The following is a 14,426-nucleotide window of genomic DNA, read 5'->3' on the forward strand; positions in this document are numbered from 1 at the left end:
CCGCCACTCGCATTCTTCCTTCCTTCCTTCCTTTCCGGAACTTTTTGCGGGTGAAGGCAAACAGCAGTTAAATAAATAAAACGACGGCTCTCGGCTGGAAGCGTCGCGATCCCGCCGAGAGTCAAGCACACCTAAAGTTGGAGAAAATTAGAGGATGCTGTGGATCCGCGTTTAGATTCTTTTTCTCCTGAAACTTTTTTTTTTTTAAAAAGGGAACGTGGGCGGCTCGTGTGAGCGCCAACCTAATAGACGTACCCTGTAGGAGACCTGGGCGCTGTTATCTTGCATATTCATGATGGCCTCGGAGATCTTGACATCAATGGGCTCCATGACGGACTCGATGTTGAAAGGTCCCTCAAGCCTCTGCGCCACCAGCAGCATGGCGTCTGTCACAACAGCGAGAGGGGTAAAGGGCAGGAGGGGAGAGTGGGGGGGGGGGGGGGGAGTGCATAGAGAAATTTTAATTGGTGCAAAAGCTTTTTATTGAACGACGAACTGACACCTAATTTAGGTCTGAATGTACTTCTAGTGTTGTTGTGTCTCAAGACCACTTTTTAAGTTAAGGCATTTTAATTTAATTTTAATTTAAAATTATTGAAAGCTAAAGGAAATGTTGCTGTTCCATTTATGCAGAAGCAAACTTCAATTGAAAAAAAGATAGTGGTCATTTGTTCTGATTTGTTCTGATTTTTCTTTGATATATACAGTCTTGGTCTTGTCTTGGTGTTGAACCCCAAATGTCTTGGTCTGGTCTCAATACTCTCCAGTCTCCAGATGGTCTTGGTCTCGGTGCTACTACGATGTATCTACTTCTGCCGAGTCTTTTCGCCACTCGCGCAGAATTTAACTGCGAAGACGATCTTGAATCTTGGGTATCACCCGGCGCTGTGAGGAGGCCAAAAGGCCTCGTTGACATTTGGGCTGATGAAGACATTTCCCAAGGCAGAGTACATAAAACTGTGCACGAACAAAAATAAGAGGCCGCCGTCGGCAGTCCAGCAGCGAGTCGCCTCGCCTCGTCCGCACTGACACGTGATCTTTCAGCACCTGTTGCCAAGCAGCGCGCCGTCCGTCGTTTTTGATCTGCTTCCCCTGGTCTGTTGCTCAGCTCTCAGGGCAAACAAAGCTCTCCGGGGTTCAAAGGAAGAGGAGCAACGGCTTCCTTCCTCTCTCGGTCAGAGTCCGTGGTCCGTCTGGTGTCAGACTCTCCAAAATCCATCCAGGTATAAAAGCACCAATCCAAGAAAAACAGCCTGTTCTGGACACTTTTTTAAAGGTATCATCACCAGGGCAGTGAAGGCATCACAACACGTCTCACAGTCTCCACTTTGACGGCACTTTGCTTCGGTGCAACATCACCTGGTGCAACACTCGGATCTGTCAAATCAACCTTTTCATTATATTTATTTATTTTTGTTGCACTTTTTTATTTAGACTTTATGTCTTTTAAAAAATCTACCAAGAAAAAAAGCAATGGACAAAAAGTTTCTTCTTTGAAAAAGTCTTTTTTCTCTTTTCTCTTTCTTTTCCTTTAGGGGTGACATGGTGATGCAGTGGTTAGCAGCGCTGCCGCCTCACAGCAAGAAGGTTGTGGGTTTGATTCCGGGCCTGGGACCTTTCTGTGTGGAGTTTGCATGTTCTCCCTCTGTCTGTGCGGGTTCTCTCCAGGTTCTCCGGCTTCCTCCCACAGTCCAAAAACATGCATCCGAGGTGAATTGGAAACTCTAAATTGTCCACGGGTGTGTATATGAGTGTGAACGGTGGTTTGTCTCTATGTGGCCCTACAATGAACTGGCGACTTGTCCAGGGTGTCACTCGGCCTTTGCTCTCTGATAGCTGGGAGAGGCTCCAGCAGACCCCTGTGACCCTGAGCATTGAAAATGGATGGATGGATCTTTAGTTAACAGAGAAAAAGCAATAAACAACAATAAACTCTTTCACCCAATGAAAGTCTGGCTCATTGAAGCTAGTCTTTCTCTGGGCTCAGCCCCTAATGATGGCTAGACAGACGGATTTAACACAATCTTTCTATAAAAGTCAAGTGAAAAAAAGATTTTCCTAAAGAAAGAAAAAAAAAAGAAAAAGAAAGAAAGAAATAAGATCAACAGTCATGCGTATTGGGCCAAACAATCACCCAGGTCCGACATGGTTGGACTCTCAGGGCAGAAGCTGACTCGACCAAATCTTAAGCCCCAGTCAGACATAATGAGTGTCCCTTTATAACTCCTGGCGCTGGTTTTCTCTGTGTGTGTTCCCATAAAACGGCACATTTAGAGCATCACTTGACCAACTGCACCACTGCTGCTTCAGTCAAGAGGAACAGGCTATTATCATGGAGAGCTATATATATAAATATATAAATGTTTTTTTTTCAAAATATGTATAAAGAAAATATATTGAGTCAAACAGCAACCTGCTGGAGCTGAACACGAGGTGAGGGGAGGTGGTTTGTGTTTTGCACCTTGGCTCTTTCACGTGCTTCAATCTGCATTTATCATTCTTGAGGTTAAATCTTGACCGTCAGCGCTCCACATCTGAGGACTCTTAAAGCTAACACACAACACGTCACTGCACAAAAAACACATCTTTTTGCGGCAAGAAGACTGAACACGCCCACCGAACATGAGAGCTCGGCCCTGTAAAAAGCAAGCCTGAAAAATGTGGCAGGTAATGTTACAGTGAGTACAGTTTTAATTCAAGGTCCCGTATTTATATTCACTGTCTGATTCAATATTTTTCATCATTGACTCCAATTGAGTCTCTTAAAAAACTGTGGATGTCCACAAAACAGCAACTGTTTACGGCCTCCCCTCAAGACGCTAGGTTTGAGCTCCTTGCTAAAACATATGAAAGCGCAGCAAGCGAGACGAGTAAAAGATGGATTTTCTCATTTTCAGGTAAATCTTTGTTTAAAAAAAAAGAGAAAAATGTCGGTCCATTTCTGCATGACGGGATCTTTGATGATGACAAGGACGCCTCCACAACACCTTCCTTCGCTTAAATCTCGCCTCCGCCGAAAAAGGTTGTGATCTGACTTGACTTATCTCCTCCAGCAGACGTGTAATAATCCGCCTCTGTTTGACAAAGCAAACGTTTCCTTCCTTGGCAAAGTGCAATTGCTTTGTAGGACTTATGTACCATCCAAATATATTTCCATTGCGTTCGCCGCGGCAGGCTTAGAGTTGCGTGTTTGCACAGACGCTCACATCACCGTGCTCCTCTGCAGCTGGGAATTTTCTCTGTCTCTACTATTATCACTACTGTTGTTGTGAACACAAACCGCCGTGGTGGCCTCGCAGAACGAAAAAACAAAAAAAGTAAAATAATAATAATAATGATAATAGTGATAATAATCCTCTTCTGGGAATTTAATTTGTACATGATTTTTAAATGCAGACCCATTTCATTTTTTATCTGCATTCAGGCGCTGATGACTCAGGTTTTAATAAAACATCAGAAAAATAAAGCATTATTCACACGTCACGCAGGAAGTGAATAAGGCCGCTGTCCTCATTGTGGACGTAAGCAGGTGGCTCTGTTCGAAATGCGAGACCCCGGTCGTTAACACTCCTTTGCTTTCATCACTCTCAACTAACACTTCTGATCCTTTCATTAATGAAACACGGCGCCTTCTGAATGTCTGATATCTACGTGTTCGCTGACTGACTAGTAGATTCCACTGCTCCTTCACTCAGCAGTTAATCCTTCAGCCGACGGCCGGGCTGAAACAGTCCCAGGCCCAGTCTGCCTCCATGACGGCGCGTTACTGTGCTGAGTCATAATCCTGTGGTTTGCCTAGAAGATAGCGTTGCGGCCCACAGACCCTCCAGGACCAGCAGCAGCAGAAGCCGTCTGTCATAATGACAACCTGCTAAATAAAGTTGTGGTGTCGCTCTCAGGCGACACTCAACTTGAAGGTGTGTTGAAGATTTAACACTGGGAGAACTGGAGTATAATACACAGAGCCAAGGTTAAATCTCACTGCAGAAAACACCTTCACACTGCCTTTGTCTTGCATTTGTTTGCTGAAAATATTCCATCTGTATGCCAAACGTGACAGAGGGTCTCCCTTCATGGGGACTGAGGTGTTTCTACCGGAGCCCAGAAAGGACAAACGGCAATATATCATTGTCACGAATGGGTAAAGTGACAGTTCAATGAAAAAAAAAATAAAAAAAACATTATATGTCTTCATATCAGTGCTATTTTGTAATCCACATAACCTTTCCTGAGGCTCCGAGAGTGAAGGAATTCTACCCGATGACCCGAGAGTCTGTTGTGGTGTCCAAGGTAAAGGAGAAAAAAAAAGTGTCTTCAATGTGGCGATGGGCGGATGTGTCCCGATGCCAGCGACTAGCAGACAAGGCCCTACATGCTGAATGGCACCTAGTTGTGAACCACTGCTGGGTCCTTAGTGTTTGAGTGTAACACGTTCCAGTAGCATGTGAAGAGACTTAGCATACACCTGAAAGACACAAACACCGAGCTGCTTTATTGACTGTGGCGCACAAGACTACAGTTTCCGCTAACTGTCTCCGTTAACTTTTGCCCTGTGAAACCCCAGACTGGTTATTCAGGTTAGAGTAACCACCAACCGGCAAATGGCTTCAAATTTCAATATAGACGCCATGCAATCAATGCTGTCTCGCAAAATAGAGCTACAACTTCCTCGATATTTATTACAGGGTTGCAGCCACGTAGCACCTTGCTATGACGTAGCTAAACTTGACTCACTAAACTCACCATTGCAACAATTCAAACCTGGCCTTGAACTTGAACACAGCACAGTGCACCATTCAAGTGCTGTCAATTACTTATGATTAAAATGTAACTTGTATTACTTTCACACAGACTTTTAGGGCGGGAGAAACAATTGTAGCAAACACTGAACGTCGATAAAACCCTGAAAACAAACACTTGTCCTCTTTGATGGCGGCTTGTCCCGCGGCTCATTATTTAGGGAGCCTGGCTGGCCAGTGGAGGGTAAAATAGCAGAGAAACATGAGCTTAGGTCTGCCTCCATTTCCCTCGCAATTACGTGGGAGTGGGAATATTTAAAGTGGTCCTCTATTTGTTCGCACTGCGGATTGCAAATAGCCTGAGCTGCCCGCTGAGATTCTAATATCCTGGCTACACTGGCGCCAAATGGATTTTCTTCAGCGCCGCTTAAACCCGTGCCGCTGTGCAGCCATATGGCCCAAGTGCGGACGACACCTGCAGCTCAAATATCGAAGCGCAGGAGGCGGTGTCGGCGTCGCTCCGCTGCGCCTTTTCACGTTTCAAGTGCAATTAACGCAGAAAACACAACTTTTGTTTTCACGTCCTTGGTTGAAAATATTTCTTTTTTTTCCACTTGGCACGCCGCAAAGTGTGCCGTTTAATCCGTTTATGATGGAAATTCATTCGGCGGCCTCGGGTGAGTTTACTTACTTCATGACAAACATGAAGAAACTGAGTTTTTAAAAAAAAAGAAAGAAATTAGGCAATTTTTAAGAAAAAAGCTTAAAATTTAGGTCATGGGAAGCAGCAGGGTGCAAGTTTATTTCACAGAAAGAGCGCCTCCAGCTGGGGGGGAGGGTCTCTTTAAACAATTATGACATCGGCAGCTTATCACAGGAGCCCCGACAATCAGACGCATCTTCTCTGAGCGCTCTGGAAAGACGAGAAGGAGAGAAGAGAAAAGAAGGAGAGATAGGAGGAAGAAACAACTCGCTAACTGGATTCATCCCAGAGGAAGCTTTTTTTTTTTGTCCTTCCTTCCTTCATTTCCTCGAAAAACACGACCTGAATTAATGGCTCCCATTTATTAGCAGCACATGAAATGAACACAGCTGCCACACTGAAGCTACGTTTTCCTGCATCGCCATTTGCCGCAATGTGATAGGCCAGCGGCCGGCTGTGGGGGGTGGTGGTGGTGGAGGTAGGGGAAGGCGGGGGGGGCGGTGGGGGTGTTACCTTCGTGCGCAGACAGACACTTACATCCTCTCACCGAGTCGACGAGAGCAGGGGAACAGAGACGAGCGGCCGTGAGGCTCCATCGCCGACCGTAAATTTTCTTGCATATTGGAGGTTAATGTCTCAGTTTGTCGCGCGCAACATGCTTACTTGCTCCGTCTTGTGATAAACAGCCTTAAAAAGGAGAAGAAAAAAATCCGAGGCGGTAACACAACTGCGGGGCTCCTTATCGAGATTGATGTCCACTTAAACTCGGGCTCCGTCAGCCGACAGCAACCTCCAGCAGACAAGGACAAATAAGCAAAGTGCGCGGAGGGGCCCATCCGCGGCTCTCAGCCTGTGAAGAGGCCCCCGGCCCAATGAGAAATGGCCCCCCGTGTAATTTAGATTCCGCAAAGCGTAGCTCGTCGGGAGCTCAGTCAAGCAGCAAATGGTGCCGTACAAAACAGTATCAAAATGGAAGGATGTAAAAAAAAAAAATCTTCCCTCCGCCGTAGTTTGTCCTCATCAGGAAAGTCCTTCAACATACACGTACGCACACACACACACACACACACACACACACACACACACACACACACACACACCCTGCAGGGTTCTAGTCAAGGTGCAGTTTGCATCCATGCTGATATAATTTATGTAGCGATTTACACCAGCAGCACGGTCACATGGTGCAGCGACGCTCAACTGCAGCTCAATAGCCACTAAATCAAAGAGCCAAGTGGCGGAGTAGAGCACAATTTTCTCTGTTTTAATAAAACTTTACATTCTAATGCATAACATTTATGTCGCCTTGGTGATTTGTGAAAAAAATAAAATGAAAAGAAATAAAAAACGGTCTGTCTGCGGAATGTTGCAGTCACTTCAGTTTTACATAAGCCCTCAAATAAAAACAATCAGACTGAAGAATTGAAGTTCGCAGCTAGAAAATGATTTTTTTTTCTTGAACATAAATTTTCATCCTGTGTGACTGCATACGTGATTACATGCAAAGTCAGCAGTCTGAGGTGCTGCAAAAGGATCAAAACCGCTGCAGAGCCGGTGGGCTGCACTGTTTTCCCTTGTGAGGCCCAATAATCTAAGTAGCCGCGAGCAAACTATTAATGGAGGAAAGTTTATTAGAGCTGCTGCGGTGCATTTAACACCTCACTGGTCCGATTCTCAGCCTCCCCAATCAGGAAATGTGCCCTGTCGGTCTAAACCACCTTGGTGGGCCTCTGCAACCATGTGATCAAGTTCTGTTCTGTCATTCACCAATTTCGCTGGGTGAATGACATTCCTTTTGGTTGCAGATAAAAGAAGATGAAATGATCCTCAAAATATCGAGAGTCACACTTTGTAGTGAAATGGTTAAAATGAGGGAGGGTGGCGAAAATGTAAATCACAAAATTTTACCAATTTTAGCACTCCAAAAATAATGATGGGCAATTTACCGTTCTCTTAAAGCGCACAGTTGTGGATTTCTGCTGCATTCTGTTTCTGATCTAGAGAGATGATGGTGGCGCCTTTAGAATCCTGAGGTGACAAAGAACAGGTGCAGGCGCGGATTAAACCATTTTTCACCTCGAGTCAGAGCCCTCAGAGAACATCCATCATTACCGTTAGCGAGCAAATCAGTCTCTCTGCCACTTTATCAAGCCAGGGAGAATTTTGACTGTGACATTAAATGATTACAAATATAAAAGGCAACAGTCTGAAAGTTTCACAGTCACAGCAAGTTTCAAGCCATTGTCGTATTCGACACAGAAGTCGTCGGTTTTCTCATTAACTGCCTGAAAACATTCTTGTGGTGCCATTTACGAGGGATTGAATGGAAATATTCAAACATTGACAGGAGTTCCAGGGCGAATTCAAGGCACAGCTGGTGCAACTCGGAGCAGCTTAGCTCCACGCCTTACAGCCGCACATGCACAGAAACACAGACACACACACACAAACACACACACACACACACACACAAACACACAAACACACACACCTTCCAGGTGCAGGTGCCACCCTGATAAGTACAGAGCAGCTTTAAAGCTGTCTAAAACAATCATTTCACCAGCTTAATGTTTCATTCTGGTCTCTCTGGGGGGAGTCTCTCTCCCTCTCCCTCCCTCCCCCCTCTCTCCCTCTCTCTCTTTTTCTTGCAACACCAGCAAAATGTAGCCGCCATAAGCGTCACTCAACAGGGGTAGGAAGTAAAAACTCGGTAGAACCGACAGAAATGTGTCTTCAGACTACTTCTATTTGGACTATTTAGCACTCACCACGGTATGCACACTTGTTTGTGCCTGCACACAAAGAATAAGATGTATTCCTAAAGAAAAAAAAAAAAAAAAATCCCCCAAAAACCGTTGAAAAGAAACTGAATTTCCTGGCAGAAAAGCGTTTCTAAGCAGCACCTGTCTGTCTCCTCCGTCTGCCGCCTGCCTCCAGCGACTCGTTCGGGGCAGCGGGAAAGGTCAATGCACTGTGAAATAAAAGCGTTCTCCTCTCGCCACCTCTCCATAAAGCGTGAAATACCCACACAAATACGGCAAGCGCCACAGAGGAAGATGGTCCCGTAGGAGACGCGAGGTTGCCAGCGTGATTTGCATCTCGGGTCTCTCCTGGCGAGGAAGAAGACGCCTCTTCCAGTCCAACTTTTCTGGCTCCGTGGTGAAAAAAAATAAATCACACTGCTTTCTTCACAGAGGGCAAATCTGATTCTAACCCCCCAGGTTGAGGGTGCGGTGGAGGGGTGAAAAACACAACGGTGACACAGCACAAATGTCACAGGACGCCAATTACATTGGTTGCTAATGAATATTGAACTTATAGAAGGTGAGTAAAAACACTTGACCTGCTTCGCTGTGGAAGACGGACACTTCCAACGCTTGGAAGTGTCCGTCTTCCACAGCGAACACGTCACATGTCGGGAGGTGACTGGAATCTTAAAGGCGGTTTCACCTTTTGAGGGTAAAAAAAAAACAGTTGGAACTTGGTCCCTGATGTTGTTAAGTGAAATCACTTTAGAAGGAACGCTGGCTCAGCCGGTCAGTTTGTTTCCATGGAGCCTCATCGCGCTGTCCAATGGCGCAACTGCACTTTATAGCTTCGTTAATTTACAGAGCTTAATAGAAACTCAGCACTTGTCTTTAAATTACTATTTATTTTTTATTATTATTGTTAGAGGCCCTGCGATGAAATGGCCACTTGTCCAGGGTGTCACCCTGCCTTCGCCCCAGGGCAGCTGGGAGAGGCTCCAGCAGACCCCCGCCAACCTGAGTTCAGGAAGAAGCGGGTATTGAAAATGGATGGATGGATGGATTATTGTTAGAGCTGCACAAAACTTATTGAATTATGAAAAAAAAAATCAATCCATGAAATTATTTTCTGAAATTACGTTCTCTTCTTCTTCTTCTTCTTCTTTCTCCACTGGTAAGAAAAAAATATTCTTGCGATTTTCTTTAGATTCTCTTTATCTTATTAAATCCTCTTCTGCCAGAGTCGCGATTCAATACATCATGCGACCCATCAGCAGCACTTCCGTTGCAGGGTTGAATACAGTACAATCAATTATGCACAAATACACTTAATGAAATAGTAGAAAAAGCTGGTCTATCTCTATTCACAAATTTTCAATTGAAACATTTCAAGGTTACTTCAGGCACGGAAAGGTATTCATTTTTCCTACATTCTTGCACTTGAGCTCGTCAAACTTTTTCTTTTCAGTAAAATGAAAAAAAAAAAAAAAAAAGGTTCACCGGGTTCTATGTTGCAGGATGATGGCGACCAAACATTAGCTTTCCTGACTTGTATCATGAGATCAAAATAATCTTTTATATAGGAAGGGGAAAAATCATTTTAACAGCTGGTGAATAGATTTCATGCCTCATCACTTCACATATCAGGAGAAAATGTAACAAGGCACCGGGAGTCGCAAATTCTCATCTGCAGCAGAGCAACACTTCAACTTGTGTTGTTTCATTTTCCACCTCAGAGACCGACGTTGGCGTCCGCCTCGGCTGCAGCGCTGAAGAACGTGTTCGCAGACGGTTGGCAACGCTGACATGCAAACAGGTCAATTTAAGATGAGTGCTTTGCTCGCGGCTAGCAAACGCCCTGACGCACTCACCGTGTGAAGCTCCCAACGCTGTTGTGTCGCCGCTCGTTGTTCGCTACCCAAAGACCAGCCGCCAGCCGACGCTCTTGGCCTTGTTCAAATAAGATGTTCGCTCGTCCTCATCCCATCATTAGCGCGTCTCTCCACTTTCAGCAGAGCACGAAACAGCTCGCAGCGCAGGCTGCGGCGCCGTTGACACAAATACGTTGGAGCACCGCCGATGAAACCGGGGGAACATAATCCAATAACAAGGCATTTAGAGACAGGTTGTGTTACTAATGGGGTTTGACTTGTCATAGAATTTCTGCCTGCTTGCTCTTGACAGGAGCGTTTGAAGCGCTACGAGCGCAACACGTTGGGGGGAAGCTAAGCTAAGCTAAGGCCCCGTTTACACAAATTTCTTGAAACAGACCATTTACTGAACTTTTTTCATTTTTCTTTTGCCAAAAGCTCCGCACAGATAGTGTTGTAGTACTTGAGATTGGTCTTGGTCTCAAGAGCACTTTTCAAGGGTCTCTCTACTACAACACTACGTACAGATGACGTCATCTGTCAAAACGTTAGAGTTAACGACTGAAAACGTTGCAGTTCTTACACCAGGCCTTGAGTGGCTCTGTGAGTTTACTCCCTGAAATGGAGAAGAAGACATGAATGATCTCGCACAATGTATTTATGGAAGTAGTGGCTCAGACAACATAGCAGCGCTATAGACAACAAAGTTGAAGCCTGTAGAATACAAAGACTTAAAAAGGGACAGTTAAAGTTCACTGACATTTTGGCCATTTAGGATTTCTGGCTCAATAATCCCAGTCAGCCGAGCCAGAAGAAAAAAATAAATAAAAAAGGAAAACAAGAGGTTTGCAAATCATTTTTGTCGTGTTTATTTTCACTTGACACACGATCCAGGGTCGATCCAAGAGCACCGTGTGTTATCGTCCACTATTGTTTGCATGGTGTAGTGGTACCTGATCACCTTTTGTAGCAGTGACAAGAATATGTTGCCCGCAATTGTTGTTGTTATGAGTAGACTTTCCCGCTCTGCAACCCGCTTTAAAAAAAAATGTGCGGCTTCATGCAGACGAGAAGCCAAAACAACAGAACATTTTGACGGTTTACAGTGAAACCCGTCTTTGTGTAAACGGCGCCTAAGATGTGATCTGGCTCGCGGCCCCTGCGGGGGCAAAGACAATAACGGCGGCCGCCGCTCATAAAGATGCCGGTGAGAATAATTTACCCCGCAGCAAATAAAATCTCTTCAGCTCTGCAGATTGGTAATTGCGCAGGTAGGAAATGAATATGTAATGTTATTGCGTGTGTGTCGTCGGCGAGAGTGATCGGGAGGAAGCAAAAGATGAAATGAAATTTAATGTCACCGTCGCAGATGCTGCTTCACATTAAAAAAAAAAAAAAAAGCAAGGGGAAAAATGTTTCCTGCGTGGTGTCTTTCTGCAGAAACTCCATCCACTTGTGTGGACACATCAAAGGAAAGCGACGGGCACAGACCGCCCAAACTTGCATCTAAGATATTATGTAACAGCATTAGCTGTTTTTCTTTTTTTCTTAAGGTTTTCTTCTCAACACCGCGGCAGTCGTAGGATCATTTTAGCCCAAGAAACCGGGATCAAAACCAAGACAGAACAAAAGCGACGGGAATTTCTCCTGCTGAACACGTCTGCTCGGGCTCCTCTCTGCGCTTTTGAAGTTGTCTCGATAATTAAACAAACTGCCAGGAAATCCACAGTTGATTTCATTAACATAGACCTCTAAAGCCCCACATTAGCTTCTGATCTTAAAGGGATAATTAGGTATTTTGGGAAATATGCTTGTTTGATTTCTGCGGTGGAATTAGATGAGAGAAGATCAACTCTGCTGGAATATAGGCTACGGAGCGCAGCCGGAAGGCTGAGCGCAAGAAAGCAAAGGCAGGAGAGTGGAGGAGCGACCTGTGGAACAGCAACAAACAGGCCCAGCCAAGTCTTTACGTTCACAGATTTACATCTCATTTATTTGTTAAAAACAAAAAAAAAAAAAATCAAAAGCTGTGCATTAATAAAGAGGTCAAGTTATTTTTTTTGGCTGGGATCAGTTGCTAGGTAACCGCTGGAGCTTGCAAATGTTTCCCCATCTGTAACAGTGCTGCAGCTTTATCAGGCAATCACTCGACAGCCACTATGTAAAGGAAGAATCATCTCGATGATCAATTATTATCTCAACGCCTACAGTTTCAGCTTTCTGATGGCATTCAAACTGATTTTCTCAGGCAGACTTCAGTTCTAATATTGAGCCACATTAAACTGCTGGGAGTCGCAGCCCAAAATCCAAAATAACACAAACTTTCCGGAAGACTACTCAGGAAAGTTTTATATTGAAACAATTAAACACTGCAGACAGACGTTCGTATGAAAAATTCAATTTCAGACGAATCGACGGAAACTCAAAGACGAGGCCGAGCAGAGGTTGCGACTTCACCTAATCTGGCGTAACATCGAACATGATGCAATCAAAGATACGACTCGGTCAGCACATCATAAAACAATCGATCAAACAAACAACTACACAGCAGCCAAAGTCTTTTCTGGCCTCAAGCGCTGCAGATGGTTGCAATTAGAGAAATATCCGGTTTGGTCATCTACGAGAAATTTCATATCAAAAACACATTGCAAATAATTATTATCAGACCAAGATTCCAACCCAGGCAATGCGCTCAGCTGTGCCTATGTGGCAACCAGGTGGAATAAAATAGTCAGTGCGTCACCTACTGGCTGGAGTGTGTAATAATTCTCCATTGCACCTTTGACACGTGATGAAAAGGCAAATCTAATACAAGACATCGTTGTTGGCTTTTTTTTTTTAATCAGCTTATCACAGAGCTGAGGCCTCATCTGGGCGCTGACAGCGTCAGCCCGATCTCAGCGAAGTGAAAACCTCATTAAAGTGCCGCGGCTGCCGCAACTTTGGTGACGTGAGTGAGCATCTATTTAAAGAGCACCGGCGCCACTGCGAGAGTTCAGGCCCTCTGACTTCCAATCCACTCCGGCTCTGATTGCGCGGATGTTTAATAATAGGCCGGCATCAGCAACGGTGTGCAGAAAATCAGTGATTGTGCTCTCGCCGCGGCCGTTGACATTCATAAACAAGCGTTTTGATGGCACACCAAGGCAGCAATCAGGTGAAAGAAGGACTTTGCCTTCAGATGCAGAATTCGCACGGGTGGATTAAACCCGCCGATCTAAAAAACCCTGGTCCGCATTAACGGCTCTTTCATCTCTGCAGAGAGACGGGAGAGAGAGAGAGAGAGAGAGAGAGAGAGAGAGAGAGAGAGAGAGAGAGAGAGAGAGAGAGAGAGAAGTGGCACGTCATGATTAGAGATCTTTAAGGTTTCAGTTGGTATTTTAAGATACTTTAGAAATTCTTCTGCTTTTCATCTGGTATTATTTTAACAACTGGTAATGTGAAAAAGGATAAATCATTTTGGGATTTTTTTTTCACTTCCCTAAACTCAGTCAACAGATGGTCCCGGAGTGAGCTGTGACGGATATAAAACGGCAAAATGCTCTGAACAAATAAGAGCAAACAACCAAACCCCCCGCCCCAGCTTTGGGTAACACCTTTTAAAACGTGCGGCTGAGGGACTTGGGGGATTTTTGAGGTTCTTGAAGTTTTACAGGTTGGTGCACTTCACACTTGCTCCACCACCGCCACTTTATTCAGAACGAGATTTGCTGGCTTTTTAATCAGGAATGCCAATCTTTTGGGTGTCTCACAATTCCATTTGCTTCCGAGTCTTGAGGTCACAATTCAACGATTTTCCATTCAAATGATTCTCAATTCAAAAATGTATAGAGAGAGTCGTGTGTTAATAAATAGGCAAATGACGGCATTGAAACAGAATAACGTGTGATTTTTAAATTTGAAAGCTACATCAAACTGCTGTGAACAAAACTACAACTGCAAAACTAAAGGCAACATTTATTCATGAAATAATGTCGTTACATCAATAAAACTGTGAAAAAATAAGTCCTTGGTCTCGCTGACCTTCTCTCCCTGAAGACTGCAAAAAGGAAATTGTACACAAATAACACAAATTAGTGCTCGGTGTAATTTTTCAAGATAATTCTCAATTATCAGACAAGAATAAGTTCATGACGAAAGAAATATGAATAAAAATTGATTTTCGACGTTTATGAATCGATTCAGAATCGTGATTCTTGCAGGAATCGATTGTTCCTTCCTGCGACTGCCTGACTCGGACGTAAGCGACTTTTTCTCGCCTCGACGTCTTCAAAGTGCCGTCACCATGACGCCCATGTTTCCACGTGCAGAGTACATCACACCCTGCCTGAAGGTAAAGCTGATGACTTTTGATAAATTACATTCA

At 44.5% G+C, this 14,426-nt stretch overlaps 2 protein-coding genes across 3 annotated transcripts in view; both read right to left on the minus strand.

The window, feature by feature from the left end:
- The window catches only part of dnajc3a (DnaJ (Hsp40) homolog, subfamily C, member 3a), a 168,732-nt gene that overhangs the window by 148,448 nt on the left and 5,858 nt on the right, over positions 1 to 14,426 (minus strand). The window lies entirely within an intron of this gene.
- The window catches only part of gpc6b (glypican 6b), an 88,233-nt gene that overhangs the window by 29,586 nt on the left and 44,221 nt on the right, over positions 1 to 14,426 (minus strand). For both annotated transcript variants that reach the window (XM_076040139.1, XM_076040138.1), the window contains exon 5: positions 256 to 386. In XM_076040139.1, the coding sequence (XP_075896254.1) occupies positions 256 to 386 (131 nt within the window). The remainder of the gene's footprint in view (positions 1 to 255; positions 387 to 14,426) is intronic.

This window comes from Nelusetta ayraudi, unplaced genomic scaffold, assembly GCF_046127955.1.
Source record: "Nelusetta ayraudi isolate G7.1 ecotype Tasmania unplaced genomic scaffold, CSIRO-AGI_Nayr_v1 ptg000060l, whole genome shotgun sequence".
In the NCBI taxonomy this organism is placed as follows: Eukaryota; Metazoa; Chordata; class Actinopteri; order Tetraodontiformes; family Monacanthidae; genus Nelusetta; species Nelusetta ayraudi.